This window comes from Lichenostomus cassidix, chromosome 2 (assembly GCF_008360975.1).
Source record: "Lichenostomus cassidix isolate B80296 chromosome 2, HeHo_3.0, whole genome shotgun sequence".
NCBI lineage: Eukaryota > Metazoa > Chordata > Aves > Passeriformes > Meliphagidae > Lichenostomus > Lichenostomus cassidix.
Window position 1 is genome coordinate 58,325,252 of NC_139482.1, and position 18,374 is coordinate 58,343,625.

The window sequence follows — 18,374 nt, forward strand, 5'->3', positions numbered from 1 at the left end:
CTGGGGGGGCTCAACATTCGAAACACTTCCCTGGGCTACTTCTGATGCCCATTGCTAGAAGTAGATTGCTGGCTTAGATGGACCTTTAGACCAGTGTGTCATATCTTCAAGATCCCTGAAACATTGCAGGACTGTAGATTATAGGGGGGTAGAAACACATGTTCAGAAAAAAATTATTTTCTTTTTTTTTTTTTTTTTATTAGCATTTGTTAATGGAGCCCTGCTTGCAATTTTTTCATTTGGTTGCATCATGCCAAAAAGGCATGCTAATCATTCTATTTCATATGCCTGATTTCTGTGTCAGAGTGAAGAGCTAAATGACTGTCACTGAAACAGACATGGATGAGTCCTCAGAGCCCAAGACATTTAGTATTGGTGATAAGCATTGTGTCAGACTGAGAAAAAGTATATTATATTCTCAGCATCTCCTGGCTGAGATCCTATTATTTCTGACCATGCGTGACGGCTCTAATGTTAAACAGTGAAGGGTCATAGAAAATTAGTGTAATTTCAATGGCTGCTTTAGTGCAGCAAACATTGAGTCAGTTCCCAAGAACAGTTCCCTGGTGCAACCCTTAATAAATTCAAACTTTATTTTTAGGATGACCTTTAGTAATGCAAGCCTTGATGCATTGAGATGCTGTTCACTTTTGATGCATCTCCAAATCCCTTTTTTATGCATTTTAAATCAACACACGCTTATTCTGAATTTATGTGTGTTGATAGACAGAGAGATGTAATTTAAACACATCTGTTCAAATATGCATTTCAGATCAACTTGGTGCCGGTTCTTATAATACGGCTGAGTTTTTGACGGGTACTGTATCCCTAAAGTACACAGCAGATGGTATTTATTAGAGATTGAATGGAAATGAAGTTTAAGGATGTTGAGCTTTTTGTCTTAAGTCGCTCATTTTTTAATCATAGAACAATAATGATCTGAAGTTATAAATCCATAATGAAGTTCTATAAAATGTTTCTTTTTTATGGGAAGAGTTGAACACGTTATATTTGAGTAAAGTTAGTCCAAGCCTTAACTGTTTGGTTTAGGTTTTTTTGGGGTTTGTTTTTTTTTTTTTTTTTTTTTAAATTGATAATGGGAAGTATTATAACGTTTCTCCTAAACCATTTGGGCTGCAACTAGTAGGAACTCTGGCAACCTTCACTATAATTGTTTGAAGAGAGTAAAACCATGTGTACTCTTTCATCCTCAGGCAGTGAGCCATGCTAATTATCAGATACACTTTTTATCTAGGTCACTATTCCCTGGTAACAAGGACAGCCCAGTCCCTACTCACACAGAGTCCTCCACACCTATACCTTCTCAAGCTGAGTTTTGGAAATCAGGTCTCCTCGCTGCCTCCAGGTGTCATTCAGCCCAGTTTCTGAAAGAGCTCTTCTAGGGGCAGGATGTGGGTTTGGAAAAGAACTGTCATTAAAAAGTGCCTGTTCTCACTCTCAGTTAAACTCTGAGAGCTGTTAGCTTGTGCTTCTTGATCACAGATACTACTCTACAGCTTTTTAAAGGTGACTTTACATCAAAACCACTAACAACTCCAAATTCAAACCCATATTAAGCTGCACTTGCAAATCTGTTGGACACTGCTGCAGATCTCAAAGCTCAGGTGTAATGTATTCCCTGTGGGAATCATCACCAGGAGCAACCTCGAGTGCTCTGTAAGGCATGGAATGCAAAAAGCAGGATACATCCCCTGACTCTATAGCTGTCAGGCTGGACTTCATATGTAGTTTCTGCTACCTTTGAAATTTGAAGTGTTTCACTACGAACCACCTCCAAATTAACTGGTAGTATTTAATGGCCTTGCCAGTTATTCTCCTAGGTGTATATACCTTCTTTTAGGGAAATTTGCAGGAATACTCTGAAAAAAATACTCAGGGGTCATGTCTGGCTTTCATTTGTCTGTTTTGTTATTTTTTAATCAAAGCAAGCATTCAACAATATGGCATTACAATTAATTTTTCTGGTTTGTTGGGTCTTGGGCATCAATTTCAGAGAGATATGATCCAAGCTGTGAAAATAAGTTTTTAAAAAAGTATTAAAATTATGCATTTTGCACGCATAAACAAAATACAATTTACTTAAACATCTGCTAGTATTCATTGTCTCAGTGGTTGAGTAAAAGTGAGTTGACTTATAAATCAAGCCACTAAAGACTTTTACATGAAGTATCAACATAGTTATCTTTTTTGCTTTAGTTCAGGCAAACTGAGGTGAAGGAGAACTGATTTGTGAGACAGCCTGGAGTTGTGTTACGCAGTAATAGAGAACATTTTAAAATATTTGAAATAAAATAATTTCTTATATCCTGTCTAATTCCTATATAAATTTTCTTAAATATTAATGTTCATGATATATATAGCTTCATTTTAATAAGGTGTCTTACCAAAGGATAGTTTATATCTAGCCATAAGGCTCAGTATGTTATCATTTAAAAGACTTTACAAAGAAGTGTTTATGACATGTCCATTGTCATTTAACCAAGGTACTTTCCAGTTTCACTCCATGTGTAAATCAGTTCAGCAGTTGATCTGAGGGTTCAAAAGAACTTGTTTTTCTGACACAGAGGTTCTGAACTCACACATCCTGGACTACTTTTAAACACATATGGAAAAGATTACTAAGAAAAACATTTTCAGTGGATATCCATTTATTAGATGCCTGTTCATCCATTGTGCAATTCAGAGTAAATCATAAATGGGAAAGGATGGAGAACCCCCTGCTTCAGAAATTATGTTCAGGTTTAGTCCCCTAACTGCAGACACTTAACTTAGGAGTATATTTTCCTGTGCTGCATTTATAGTCCATGGGGAGACAGAGAGGGAGAGAGAAGTGCCGGAGGATTTCAGAACAGAAATAGGCTGAATTCCTTTCTCAAAGTGTGGGGATTTTTCCATGGCTTAATCCTCAGGTTAATCTCCACATAGTCAAGAGAGACGCGGGGTGAAGTTTCCTGTTGTTCCTGGGCAGTGCTTCCAGCTGAGCACTCTGTTTCTCTTGTGCTAGCTCCAGCTTGTGTGACTCCTCAGTGTGCAATTCAAGTTGAAGTCAGAAATCCCACAAGGCTAGACCTCATGGAGAAAAGAGAAGGAGGGAGGAAAAAGGCTTCTGGAAGGCTGTGTGTGGTCATGGGGAAGATGCAAACATGTCCTTCAGTTCCAACACAAAATGGCACGTTGAGATGCCTGTTAGGCTCTGTAAATACACTTGAAAGACTAACTCAGATACCCTCAAATTATTTAATCCATTAACCCATTTCATTTGCATATTCTCTGATTGGGCATATACTGCAGAAGGGTTCTAACATATAAAATAATGTATGATGTTGAAATAAAATTTCAGAATAGACTGGTTTTATTTTCATAAAAATTCCACTTTTTTCCCCCTAACATTTTTTCAATGCAAATTTCTAATTTATGAATCAAGAAGTTGCTATGTCATCCCATTTTTTGTTTTGACTTTAATTACTATAGATTACCCAGGCAGTTCTCAGACCCTTCTGTAAGTAGTGCTTTCTTTTTATTCATATTGTTATTTATTCTAATCCAGTGTCTTGTTGTAATATAAGGGGTGGAGGTGGCTGATCTTGCTTAAGAGCAAGCTGGTGGATTTAAGTAATTTCTGGATTTAAATTTTAATTGCTGAACTGGTAGTGGGAAGAATATGTGATCATGCAAAAGAATTTCAAGTGGTCATGTGAGTAGCTGAAGGTGATAATTTTAGCTCCTTTACATAATTTCTTCCCTAAGCACGGACTTGGTTTGTAATGGTTATTGCTAAAGGAAACGTTTTTCTGTAACTAAAACCACATTAAATGGTCCATGTAACAAGTGAATCCTAGAAATTTTCACAATTTTTCTGCTGCTTTTCTTAGAAATATTGCTCTGTGAAAATGGGGGTGGGAGGGTGGTTTTACTATTTTTTTTTTGACAGCTTTATACTTTTGTCTCTTTTCTAAATTACTTGTCCATGACTTGACTTCCAGGCATCAGTCTCTCCCTTGGGTCTGACTTTTTTCTCTGACCCTAGAGGCTGACTTGGTTCCTCTTTAGGTAGAGCGTAAGATGTTGTGGTTTTTTTCTGCATTCTTTCAAACACATCTTGTTCTTCCTTTCTGTGAGGTTTGGTTACCTCTGCTCTCAGCACTTCTTCATGCGTGTGTTGGTCCTTACAGCATCACACTCTAAGATGAAGTAGTTGCTTCTTTTTGGGTGGTCAGAATTGCCCAAGATGCTTGGTGTTTGCGCTGGTCTAGCTCAGTACAGCAAAACATCAGTCTGCGTGAATAGATGAAGGAATTGATGTATATAGAGGAACATAGAGGAGAGAATATTCAGGAACCCTAAGTATTGGGGCTGTATTATCTTATGCATGGCATTGGTTATTCCTCCAATTCATCTTTTTCTGAAATTCTACAGTTTTATTGTAAAATGTGCCAATTAAGAGTCAACATGTATTGTAGGACTTCTCTCCTATGCCCTAGAAAACATTTGTGGAAACTGAATATTTAGACTAACTTTAAATGCATTCATGCAATAAATGTTACAGGGGATGGATGTTAAGCAGTTTTTTCTTTGTTTGTTTCAGAATAGATAAAGCAGCATTTCATGTAAAAAAAAAATACTGGCTGATGCACAAGAACTTGGTTTTGTGTGATTTTGGATCATATTTCATAGCTGGGGCAATTCCTAAACATGATCTGAATCTATGTAATAAAGAATTTTGTGCTGCTTTCTTTCAAGCTGTCAAAGAAAAGGTCACTTTAATTTTCAAGTGTGTATGTGTTCTATATTTTTCCATAATTTTATCTTTTTCCCCCTCTGTTTTTCATTAAGAAACTGTGTTTTGCATGTGGAACTAATTGTACATAGTTTTGTTCATCACTGCTTTGAAAAAGTCTTAAGAGCTTGATTTTTGTCCTTTTGGATTTTATTCTGAGTGAAATCTCATGCTTTTCTCCCCTTTCTAAACTTCTTGTCAAACAATATAATCAGCAGTGATATAAAAATGCACTATGCAATGTCATATTTTAGGCAGTTACACTGGATTGAACTGTAATTAATTGCTGTTGCTGAATACACCGTGGTCCTTATTCTCTTTTTATACCCAGGCTTTTCTTTTTGTGTAATAATTCCATCCAGGAAGAAATCTAATTACTACGATAATTAACACCTTATCAGCAAATGGAGTTCAGACATTTGCAGAGTTTATGAATTTTTTAAATATGTAATTTCCTTTTAACTGAATGACAACTGGTGTTATGGAGAAAAAGAGCATATTTTATTGTATCTAGCTTGATTGGACCTTATAATTCATGTTGCTATAGAGACAACCAGGCCTTTGTAAAGGATGGTATTACTACTACCATTGGTAATAAATGCTTTGACTGTTGCCAGTAGTGTCATTAAAATGGATAAAATAACTTCATTATAATGGTTTTGTCAAACATAATGAATGTTCTGTTCATGTTCTGAGAAATGGCAGCTGATGTTAGGTGGCATTGGTTTATAAAGTAATGTGCCCTTTCTTCCATGAGCTTACTGCTGCTGCACAAGATATTTGTGGTATGAGCAAAATCACATTGCAGGATACACTGCTGATCCCTTCACTCAGTCCTTAAAGATATGGAATTTTATTGTTACTTGATATCAAGCAGAAGTTTGTATCTTGACGCTTGTCAGTCTTAAGATAGCAATGGTAACTGAGGGCGTGGAGCCAACAGCTCTGGGGGTTTCTGCTGTTCTGCACAATATCCAGCTTGTGTTTCCCACTTAGGTTATTGGATTAAGTCCTTGAAAATGTTCAGTTTTATACTGGTTTTGATTTGTCATTCAAATGCCATCTTTTAACTTAATCTCAGATGATGGATTGTGAACTCATGAACTCAAAAGGGAATTGATAGAATTTGGTTTCTTTGGTAAGGATTTTTCATAAGGAAAAGGTGGAAGAAGATTCTAATAAATAATATCTAAAAAATTCCCATGCTGCTGCCTATATCTGCAGACACACGTTAAAAAGGGGACAAGGCATTCACTTTAATATAAGCTCATTGCCAATACTTAAAATATTGGCAATATTTAAGTTTCAAAAAAAATATTTAAGTTTAGAAAAACCCCACAAAATATATTCACTACCATATACAATTTATCTGAAGGCTTTAGTGGTGAATATATGCTATGCTCTAATATTGCACCTAATCAAATTAATAAGCACAGTATTCTCTGCTTCCCTTTTCTTGGGTCTTTTGGCAACACATTCTCTTTTTCCAGTAGAACTCATTGTTTCAGGAAGCTCTTCTTTCAGGAAGTTTTTCTTTCAGTTATTCAGACTTAAGTTTCTTCACTGACTATAACCACAGCATTATTTTTTTCCTCTGGTTATGAACTGTCTAATAAGAAATTATCATTTTCTTTGGCTATTTAAATGCTTTATAAATGTAATTTGGATTACATGCATTAACATTCACAGTTCTGCATTGTCTTACCCTGATGAGGGGAAGAGAAGCCTTCCATCCATTTCTGTATGTTAGAGACAGTCTTGGAGACCCCTTCTTAAACTCAAGTGTGAACTTTGCTTGTGACAGTTGTCTTTATGCCATTTACCCCTAAAACAATCTCTCTCAGCTGTTCTCTTGCCTGTAGCCTACAAAAGAGCTGTAGAATTATTTAGGTTGGAAGGGAGCTCTGGAAGACATCTCATCTCTTCTCCCTACTTGAAACAGGGCCAGTTCTAAGTCAGATACCACTGATATACAGAGTTCTTACTTTTCTCCATAAGTCATATTTTCTCCAGTTTATCATTGTTATGAACAGTGTAGAGTCAACTCTGCATTGTGGAAAGTGTCTCATCTGTGTCTGGAGGGACCACTGACCACTGTATATTTCTGCCTCTCTGCAGAAGATGTTTATCATTATTCCCACTCTACACAAGCAGGCCGAATACAAAACAGGGTTGTGGCTTCACAGTTTCTCCCAAGGCAGTGGTCATCCAGCTGACTAGTGTCAGATTTGGAAAACTGAGTTGGTGTCTCCTGGGTCGCAGAGAGTACTCTGTAAATACTATGCAAAAAAAAGTGTAATATTTATCTCTTGGCTGCAGGGCTTTTTTACGACCATGTCGCAGAAAACACAGAAGGGTTGAGGCTGGGAGGGACCTATGGAGGTAATTTTTTCCAATGCCCTTGGCTCAAGCAGTGCTACCTAGAGCCAGTGGCACAGGACCATTACCAGATGGCTTTTTATGACATCCAAGGAGGGAGACTTGTCGAGCTCCCAGGGCAAGATATGCCAGTGCTTAGTCATCCTCAGTTCCTGATGAGGAGCACACCACTTGAGCCCTCATGCCCTTGACTATCCCCAGAGCTCTGTAGTCACTTCTAAATGTTGTCCAGGTTTCCACTGGCAGGATCATTTGTTCTCACTTGAAGTAACAGCAGTGAGTAGTAGTCAAAGGGCCAGATGAGCCCCATAGCACCCTGGATCCTGGCAGACAGCAAACCTCTCTAGATGGCTGGTGGGGTTAACAGAGGGGTGCCTGTATCTGCCAGAGCAGGGGGTCACCCTTTACTGTGACTTGATGCTTCTTCTTGGTACCCCTGTGTGGTTTAGGGGGATCAGATACTTTGCTTGTCAGCACATCTGCCTCCACTTCAACTCTGAGGGTAATGAACATATTTTGCAGTTGTGAGGTTGGTCAAGATCTTTCCTCTTGGAAGTCACCAGCTTCCATCCTTCCCCTTCTCCAGAGCTCTTGCTTCCCTTGGCCTAGTGGGGGTTGACACTACATGCTTCTCTACTGCAGATCAAGGGGCTAGGGCTCTTCAAGCTGTTGAGTTGCAGAGAACCATATGTTGGAAAAGACCTGTAAGGTCATCGAGCCCAACCATTAACCTGGCACTGCCATCTCCTTTTCATCTTCTCTGATGCTGAGCAGTCTCCTGCAACTCCTGCGCTTGGAGGCACAGCTCATCCAAAACAACCCAACTCCAGCAGGACAGAGGGCTGTCTCTCCTGCCATCAGAGATAGCTCCCAGGGACTCCTGCAGCCTGGAGCTTGAAGGTCTGCATCCACCATCGAGGCTCAGTCTGGGTGCAAGCCTGGTGGCTGCTCCAGTATCTACTGGGGGAACATGGCATGTTCCTGTCATGTTCAAGGCTGTGATGGTGGCACAATTTCAGCTGAGGCCCCCTTACTTCACCCTCTTCTGTGTGTCCTTCTGTGTCTGAGGGCTGTCTCTGTCAACTGTGCTCTCATAACCTGATGTGTGTAGGGGTTCTGTATATTCAGTCCAAGGGGAACAGTTGGGGAATGTTGATCTTGCTTAAATAACTGGACAACACACAGTGCCTGTGCATTTGTGAACTTAAGTGTTTTGTTTTCTTTTTAAAGCAAAGCATAGGCTGATATTTTAGAATACTGAGTTAGAAATTAACTTGTGACTAAAGATGTATTTTTTGGCTCGTAAGCTACTTTTGTTCAAATTTGCTAGGCTGTACGACATGCCAGTCCCCTCTTTCAGATACCCTGTTCTGCTTCAAGAGCAGTATTATAAAACACTAAATAGTTGATATTTTCTAGTGACTAAGTGTCAAAAGGTTTACATTTTTTGGATTGAGCAATCAGAATTCAAGAAATAACAAGGTCTGCTGATTGCCTCTAATTTTGAATGAAGGAAGAGTTGATCCAGATGTTTTCACTCTTCTGTCACAATCCTAATCCAGTATTTGCTGTGATATCTTCTATTCCTTGTGCTTTCGGCTGCGCACCAAATGCATTTTTCATTATCAAGCAATGGTGTTAAAATCTATTTTTTCCTAAAGATCCTTTTAGGTCTCGATTTCTATAGATAAAGTTGAAGGTTATAAGTCTGTGTACACTAGATTTTAAGGGAGAAAGACTTTTACAAAGTAAAAGTTTATAAAGTAAAGTAAAACTTTACAAGTAAAAGACTTTTACTTTCCTTAGTTAAGTGTTTCTTTCTACTTTCTTTACAGAGTGCCTGGAATAGCAATTGCTACAGACATCATTTGTGGTTTTCCAGGAGAGACAGATGAAGATTTTCAAGAAACAATGAAACTTGTAGAACTATACAAGTTTCCGAGCTTGTTTATTAATCAATTCTACCCACGCCCAGGAACCCCAGCTGCAAAAATGCCTCAAGTTCCAGCTGCAGTGGTAAGATCCATTTTCAGATGCTTTTAATACATAAAGCATGTACATGAAAATGTACATTTTCTGCAGAACTGTGCCAGCAATCAGTTGAAGGATTTTTTCAGTCCAGTAAAGAAAATGAGGCTAGCTAGATCACTGAATGCATTTCTAAATATAAATGACTGTTCAGATTGTGAGGAAGGTAATAAAGTGGTTAGACTGAAGATCTTGTCTGCTTTCTGTCAAGTTTGGGGTGAATGATTATCATGAGTAGTAGCTGATTGATTACACATACTAATTTTAAAACTTCTGTGGCTCCAGCAATCTCAAGCTTACAGTGAGTAATTATGCAAAGTATTAATAATAGAGCAATGATAGTCTTTGTGATTTATTTGTCAAATATCAAATTTACAGGCCACTTCTTCTTGAGACCTGCCTTACACGCTGCTCATAAACTTTACTTCCTTCAGCCTGCATGTTAAAGGTCATTAATAAAATTGCATCTAATCTTTCATTTTCAGTTGTTCCTTCCCCTTTTCCTTCTTTCTTTACTTCCTTCCTTCCTTCCTTCCTGCCTGCCTGCCTGCCTGCCTCCTTCCCCCCCTCCCAACACTTTCTGACTGCCAACATTCTCATCTTAAATTCCAAGGTGAAAGACAGCCTGGTTTTATATAGAAGGTACATGGCTATTGACTGTATTTTGTTTGATATAAATAGCTATTTATAAGCAATAGTAATAGCAATCATATCAGAAGGCATGGTTTGATTTATTTCAAAGAAATTGAGTTTGTTATTTTTGTAATCTGAATCTCAAAACAGGAAAGTATACAAGATTGATGCCTGTAGTAAGTCAACTCATTATTATATTATCATTATGGGTATAAATAACATTTATATTTCCTTTCAGTGTAAGAATGAAAGTCAGCAATGTAAATCAATTTAAAAGAAAACCTATTTCTTTCAATTTATGTATCCTGGTACACCAACATGAAGTCAAAACAATATATTGGGACTTGTATCCCTTTTCTTGTATGTCTGAAAGCTAAACAAAGTGTTTCTGCTTACTCTCAGCATATACCATGAATTCCATAGGCTGTGTCAGCTGCTGGAGACATAAAATGAGATTATATCTGGCTTCTTCAGTTTACTGTTTAGTGTAATGCAGCTTGAGCAATGACTGTTCATTTATTATAGACAATCTCATAATGGGAAATTGTAAGTTTTCAAATATAAATACATGCTGTTGAGGTACTCTCCTTAGTGTAACCAATTCATGCTCTTGCATTATTTTTCTTAGTTTTAAATGCTTTTTATATACTTTGATAAATGAAAAAAAGTTCAGAAATGTTCAAAAGGAAGTTCAAAAATCAAAACATTGGTTTATGTTTCGGGTTTGTATTCCTTCATTCTCAAGTTCTTAAGCAGCATATTTTCATGGGAAGTGCAGAGGGCTTAAGTTAATTTACCCACTTCTGCTTAACTGGGTGCTTTTGGGAAGCCAATATGCAAAGAGATAAATTATTAAAAGCATATTAGCTGTTCTGTAGTTAGAAGTATTACTTGAAAAATTGATAATTGTCAATTTAACCCAGTTTTACATTCTTTCTTCTTATATGTAGCACTAGTACTTACTGCTTTCAGTGAATTAGAACCTTCAAAGAAGATGGGCCCTCTAATCCAGAGCTGATGAAAATCTGTAATTAATAGATTTTGTTTCTCTTTCTTCTTTTTTTTGCTGTAGTCCTTCAAAAATCCTGTGTTATGAGATCCTTTGTTCTTTTATCTCTTAGTAGAAATGGAGAGGAACTAGTCAAACAGAGCAGGAAAAGCTTGTGCTAATCTCCTATGTTTTATATTCACATTACTTCTAGACAGCAGCTGATGGTCTTTCCTGCATTACCAGAAATGGACAGGCATTTAATTTGTCATTCCTTGCACAGAGTAACTTATGTTTCTTTGCTAAGAAAAGGAAGTAGCACACAACCATCCACGTTATGCACTCTGACCCCTTCCTCCTTTAATGAAATATTATCCACATTAACAAAGTCATTGCATTTGCACTGGGTAAGAAATAGCACATGCACTGCCATGCAGCTGGTCTGTGCAAGTGTCTGAGTGTACGTTGGATCACCAGTCTGAACTTGTGAGCTTGGTGCTTCCACAGGATGTGCATAATAGTATCCTCTGCACTGGATCTGTTGGAGGGATCTCTTTATGGGAAAATAATTTTGTCTCTGTTGTTAAACCGCAGATGCTGAGCCAAGTGAGCAAGTTACTGGAGCACTGTTATTCTTCTTTTCTTGTTATTTTTTTCTAAAGACTGCATGTATTTGCTATGTTATTTCAGCTTTTAAATACTTTCGCAGTGGACAAATATATTGCTAATTACAAACTGCTCCAGTTTAGTGAGTTCCACTTCACCAACTCTGGTTCAAGATGGCTCCGGTGGTTCTGCCCAAGTATCACAGTTGCAATAATAACATACTTGCCATGTCAGTTCCTTTTAGGTTAGCTTTTTTGGAAAACCTTACCACTTTTAGAAACAGTCTGTATAGTATTAAGCATAGTAGTATTTAGTACTTTCATATTTTTAGTGGGTCATTTGGATGATGATCTTAAATATAATTGCCCTTTTGGAGAAAATCCTCATTTGAGTTTATCTTAATAGAAAAAACAACCAGTAGGTCAACATGGAATCATCCCTTCACATGGATAATTTATCGTTGAAAGCCTTACAGGCACCAATATTTTGCTAAAAGGGCAGATGACACAAATCCAGATGGACAGTTCTGCTACCATAAATTCAGAAAAGACAGCTAAAGCTGCAGGCCTTTCTTATTTCTCCTGGAGAAAAAATGTCCATGGAGAATCAGACATCTGTCTAAAAGGTCTCATCATTTCATAACCATCAATTAGATTATGCTTACCATAAATATTCTCTCCAGTTTAGAGAAAAGTTAAAACAAACCTAGGCATGATTTTTTTTTTTTAATAAACAATTACAGTAATGCTGAGTCATGTGCATGGAAAATGAGCCAAGATGTTGTCCAGAACTTAAATGCTATCCAGCTGTTTTTTCTTGCCTTTGCCCCCATTTTATCCACCTTCTGCTAAATACACTGTTTCAGAGATGAGTCTGGATGCTCCTTATGTCCGGTGGGTAGAAAATTCTCACTCTGAAGTGCATTCATGATGAAATGCTACTTTGGGCATTGGTATTGCTGCTATTATTGTTATTGTTTATCTGAATTTCTCCATTTCCTTACTATGTTTACTTGTAAAAGTGATTGTACTGATAGTTGCATAACTTAATTTACAGATTCTTGTTAAACTAATAATAAGCAATGTAAGAGAACGTGATTTAGAAGGTAGGGAATTCATATTTAGCTGCATTGCAAAGGATCAGAACAATTCCACATGTGAAAATTACTCTTTCTCTCTAAAAGGAAGAGTGTGTAAAACCTTATGTTTTTGATAATTTTAATTTCTCTGGTCTTTATTTTTTCAAGGCAGCTATTACTCATATGGGGACTTGAAAGGTATTTTTCTCTGTCCTTGTGATTTGGTCCATCACAATTTCTGAAACATTAGGGGAGATTATCATCTCAGGATCAACATGACTTCTGTCACTTGGAAATTACATGAGGAAATAGCCATTTTGAAAATAAGAATCATAACAATGTACAATTAGGTTCATCTCTACTGAGAATAGATGGCAGCTGTTTTGAGAGCAGTAATGTGACTGCAGCTCACACTGCCATCAACTGCAGTGTGGATTCTAATCTTTCTGCATATATTTTCAATTGTTTAAGAAATTAGGTTTCAATTATAGGTGTAATGATTAGATTTTTTTTTAAAAGGCATTTTAGTGATATCTAGATGAAAGACTATGTATTCACTTTCTCTTTCCTTCTGTCTTTCTTCACATGATCAGATAATTACATTGCTCCCAGCTAGAAAATTTTGTCAGTCAACTATTGAACATTTCCTTTAATTCCTCTGAATTTTCTCATTACTTCTTTCTCTCTGTATTAGTTGTATTAAACACTGTGCTTACTATACTGAGGTGAATAACCAATTTACAAACTTCATAACTGTCCTGGTTTTGGCTGGAATAGAGTTAATTTTCTTCCTAGTCGCTGGTATGGTGCTGTGTTTTGGATTTAATACGAGAATCATGTCTGGTACCACACTGATATTTCTAGTTGTTGTTAAGTAGTGTTTATACCAAGTCAAGGACTTCTCAGCTTCCCATGCCCTGCTAGCAAGAAGCTGCAGGGGCACAAGATGCTGGGAGGGTGCACAGCTGGGACAGTCGCCCCAAGCTGGCCAAAGGGATATTCCATACCATGTGGCGTCCTGCTGAGTATAACAGAGCTGGCCAGAGGCCACTGCTGCAGCTGCTCAGTCACTCTGAAGAGTTAGAAAACTAACACACTGTTAGTACACTCATCATTAATAGGAGAAAAAAATACCAATGATCAGACATTTTATCCCCCTTCATTTAATCAAACTGTCACTTAGATCTGTTCCCATATTTAGTACTTGTAGGAGGAGTACCTAATGCAGTAAGAGATTTTTTCCATAAGGATAGCGTAATGCAATATACACCTTAGTGCTGTCTACCAGACAAGTTGTATTTGACCATCGCTGTGGGAGCCGAAATTTTGTGGCCTTTATTCTATAATGGCTACTTAGTTTTCTTAGACTGCTTTACTTTTACATCCCTTTAGGAGGTCTCCAAGAAGTTCCATGACACCCTTTCATAACTGAGTGGCTGCAGATCCACCATATCTCTTTTTGATTAGAATTCTTCAAGGCACTAGAAATAGGCATTCTTGATTGCTAGCAGATACAGTGTAATGTTTAATTCCTCCTTTGGTGGGTGGATGGATACAGATTTTGTAGTTTTGAATCTCTGCCCACAAACAGCTGAATCTTCTGTGGTAACTCATGTGTTCTTACCTGTTCAAAACACACAATTATCCATATGTCACCAAACTGTCCCAGCCTGGCTAAAAAATAACCAGTCCTGTATCAGGCAATATTAGCTTTCCTCTGTATTAGCATGTTTTAACTTCAGGCAGCTGGACAGCAAATGGAATAGCATTGCTTGTGCAAGGATACTTGTTGCTGTGTTCAGAGCTCTAAAGGAGGGGAGCACAGGTGGACCTTGCAGGTGTCCCATCAAAGAAAAGGCTGGTAAGCTCCCTGTGGAGCAGACAGTGAGGAAAGATGATAGTTGAGGACCACTCTTGCCTTTGAGCATATGCTTCAGACTTTAGGTACTGATGTGGCACAATGTGCCTGGGGAGGCCAGAGGTGGAGCTAAAGCCAGGAAAGAATTCATCTGCCATCTGATATTGATTTAGAAATAACTTGATAAGGTTTCGTGTACTCTGTGATACATGACAGAACCAATTCCAATGTTAAGCACTTGCAGGTTGAGAGAGTGCAGCTTTGGGTGGAGCTGATTAGTTAATGTGATTTAAATGCCCAGAAAGGAAGGTACCATCTCATTTCTAATTCTCACAGACATACCAGAATCAGTAATACTTTTTGTGTCAGATTAATGGTGGCCAATCCAAAGACCATGCAATGGGACTATGTAGGAATATATTCTTCTAAAATTAAAGAGGAGTGCTGCAGAGATCATTAGGTAGGAGGAAAGGGAAAGGGAGTAGAAAAAGGAACAATGCCACTTATTCAGTAATACTGCTACTCCAGTCTACCATCACTGCCTATGAGCTCCCCTGTTAAGTGCTGTGACTAAATGGCATTTCGTGCCCCAGGAATTAGATGCAGCTGTTATAACTGCTTCTGGTGTATCAAAGATTCTTGGTCCCTGACACACATCTCCCCTCCCCAGCATGTGCAATAATGCAGGGTGTAATATGCAGAATGTTCTTCATGTGTGAGAAAAGCCAAGACTGATTAATGTTTGAGTTTGACTGCTGTACCCAATTTGTTTTTTCAGCAGTACACTTTTATTTGCTGTTTGCTATTCGGCCAGAATAAAGACCTGAGTAAAGACTTTCATGACAACTTTGGGACCAGGGAGTTTAAAATGTGAAGGCTGGAGAGGAAGGTGGACCATGAAGAGAAAACCAATGTATATTTTATGTCTTCATATTTTTCATGGAACTATTGTAGTATTCCAAGTTAACATTTTCCAGCAAGTTGCTTTCTAGTAGTTTTATTTACATCATGTTGCCTTGTGATTTTTATGAGAACCACATGTGAGGTACTACAGAAAGCCCTACAAACCATCATGATAGCTATGAATTCCCTCATCTACAAACCCAGTTATTCTTTGATGGGTTTTATTTGGATAGGTGTATCTGTTGGTTAGAGCCATATCACTCTCTGTTCTTTTTGATACCTTCTTGATGCTTACAAATAGTTTTGCATGTTTTCCCTCCTGTGTTTTTTCCAGGAATTATATAAACTGATTGACCTGTGAAAGCCTGGCTCCTCCTTTCCTCTGTTTTAATGATGGCTAGAACATTAGACTACTTTCATGCTGTATCTTTAGATCCCAGTGCTCACCATTCAGTGTGTAGCCAGAACTGCAGGTTTTTGCAGTGAATTCAAAGGAGAGTAATTACCTGCGAATAGGGGGTTTGTGGTTAGACAAAACTACCAAATAGAATTTTACAAATGTTTAAAGACCATTTTATTTTAGAGCTAAAATCAGCTCAAGCTCAAACCACTTCAAGTTATTTGACTAGGCGCTGAAATGAAAATCTGTTTTTATTGTTGTGGCAGACAGTTGAGCTGGTAGGTTTTAAAATAGGTTGAACCCTTTTGGAAAGCTAGAAATCATTTGCCTATGGAGCTGCTGAAAATTCAGTTCATAGCTCAATCTGAGGAATGAGTTAAATTGCACATTAACAGCTGGACAGTGCAGAGTCAGACCCCTAAGAAAGGATGAAAGTATTTTTACTCTACCCTGGAGCTGTGGCTGTTAAATCTTGCACTGGTGTGGAACATGAGTCTTGTGCTTCCAAGGAGCGCAACTGTGTTGCTTGAGAAAACAAACCAAAATTCAAAGCTAGACTGGAAATGCACTTAGGAAACCAATTAGTTGGTGTTTTACTGTTTTTGAATTTTGTTTTGTTTAACTTGTTGGAATGAAAATTATCAGCAGCTTCCTCATAAACTTTATACTTTATCCAATTTGAAAATTTTAGCATCTTCAAGTAAAGTACAAGTATGGGTTCCATCTAGGCCATGATGTTAAGAAAAAGAATTACTGGACATTGGAAAATAAAATGTGGAGAATATACATGCAGAGGAAGAGGTAGAGTTCTTTCTAAACTTCCCTGTCAGGCCAGAAATAGTTACAGAATTTGCAAAGATTGTAAAACCTGTTAACATCATGCAACTTTGTGGGCTGATACTTGCAGCCATGTGTAGAACATATGTTGCATTAAAAAATCCTATTTTTTGGAAAGTGTAGTCCTCCAAGATTTGTAGTGGCTATGAGCATTCATTGCCCCTCCTCTCTCCCCTGTGAGTCTGAAAATCTTGATGGAATTGCGAGATTTTTAGTTGCAAGGAAGCTGAAATAGCATCAGGAATTTTAAACACCACATACTCCTGTGCTGAATAGAAGGGAAGGAAGATATTTTTAGAGAAAAGGTAGAATAGCCTTTGATTTTAAGGGAGAAAACAGTTTTGTCTCCAATCTACGCTTTGTTATTCTGTCCTGTTCATTGGCTCATAATGAAGTGAAAGAACTATGGAAGAAGTCTTAACTGTGCCTTTTTGTAATTTTTGTAATTTTTTCTTGAATTACAGTTAGGTAACTAATGTAAAACAGAAAAAAAATCTATTTTTTAATTTGGAATTTTAATTCACTTTATAAACCAGACTGCTCAGAGCTATGAACACTGCTAGCAGCTGTAGTAATTAATAATAACTTATTTTCTGAAACTGGATATAGGCTGGATATCAGAACAGAAAATTTTCAAAATCCTGGACTTCTTCAAATGAAGAAGAGAATGTGGTTTCGATGTGATAATTTGTGACTTAATACAGATAGCAAATGAATTTGTATCATGGCAGCAACTGAGCTTGTCCATAATTTGCAAATAATGTAACATTTAAGATGGCCCAAAAAAAGTGCTTTGGAAGAAAAGGACACATAAATATCCTGAGGTGGGTTCTTGGTGACCCCTTTTTGAACTTCATCTGTCTTTGATAATCCAAGTACACTCCCTCAAAGCCGTCACAGTCAATCAGGTCAGTGAAGGCTTTGGAACTTGTACCTTCCGGTGTTTTCATCACTGCGCCTGCACCTCTGGTCATTGGGCTAAAAATCTTGGAACCTGGAATTCCTGAAAACCTGGAAGTAGAGTGGAAGACTGAATAGTAGATGAAGATAAAACACTGAGAGCATTTTTTGTGTGTCTATTGAATTCATGTTGTTGTGGGTGCACATGTGGTCTCTCACACAACAAGCATTTGACCACTGTTCCTCACAGTTTGTACCACGCTGTACCCTCTCCAGCACTTCTCTTTCTGTTCTCCTTGGAAGGCTGGAAAACCTGGTACTTTCAAGACTGTTCGTGTGTGGCAGAGTACAGATACCTCAACAGATCATAAAAAGTGAAAAAGAGTGCCCTGCAGGCAGGTCTGTCCTGGGCTTAGGTATGTAAGACCATGTACGTTCTGGGCTTAACATATCTATAGATAAAGATATATAGATATTTAAAAATTACATTTCATTACTAAGATGTACTTTGCAGTTCATTCTGTTTTATATTACTGTGTAACTGGATGCAATAACTCTACATATTCAAAAACAGTCTTTCCCTTGTGACCAATCACTTTATTTCTGATTTAGTGTCAATCTAATTTGAAATATGGCTGATACCCCAGGCCAAGTTTCAGCTAGATATTTTGTTCTACAAATCATTTTTGACCTAAACAGTCTTCATAATCTTTATAGTGGCATCCTTAGGAAATACCCACCTCATTTAGACTGCGAAATTTCTACATGAATTTCAGACATAAAAATCTACAAGTGAGACAGAGCATATTACAAACTATACCAAATTTATCAATCCTCAAAATGAACAAGTGTCAAAGCCGTTTTCTGAAATTAAGAATTGCTTTGTGAAAGTTGTCAGAACAAATTTTGTGTAATTTATAGAATCATAGAGCTGTAGAATATCCTGAGTTGGAGGGTTACTGAGTC

The 18,374-nt window shown here is 37.7% G+C and overlaps 1 protein-coding gene across 3 annotated transcripts in view; it reads left to right on the forward strand.

Moving 5' to 3' along the window:
• CDKAL1 (CDKAL1 threonylcarbamoyladenosine tRNA methylthiotransferase) overlaps positions 1–18,374 on the forward strand; it is a 395,226-nt gene that overhangs the window by 279,375 nt on the left and 97,477 nt on the right. For all 3 annotated transcript variants that reach the window (XM_085051690.1, XM_085051691.1, XM_085051692.1), the window contains exon 12: positions 9,013–9,193. In XM_085051690.1, coding sequence (XP_084907816.1) covers positions 9,013–9,193 — 181 coding nt within the window. The remainder of the gene's footprint in view (positions 1–9,012; positions 9,194–18,374) is intronic.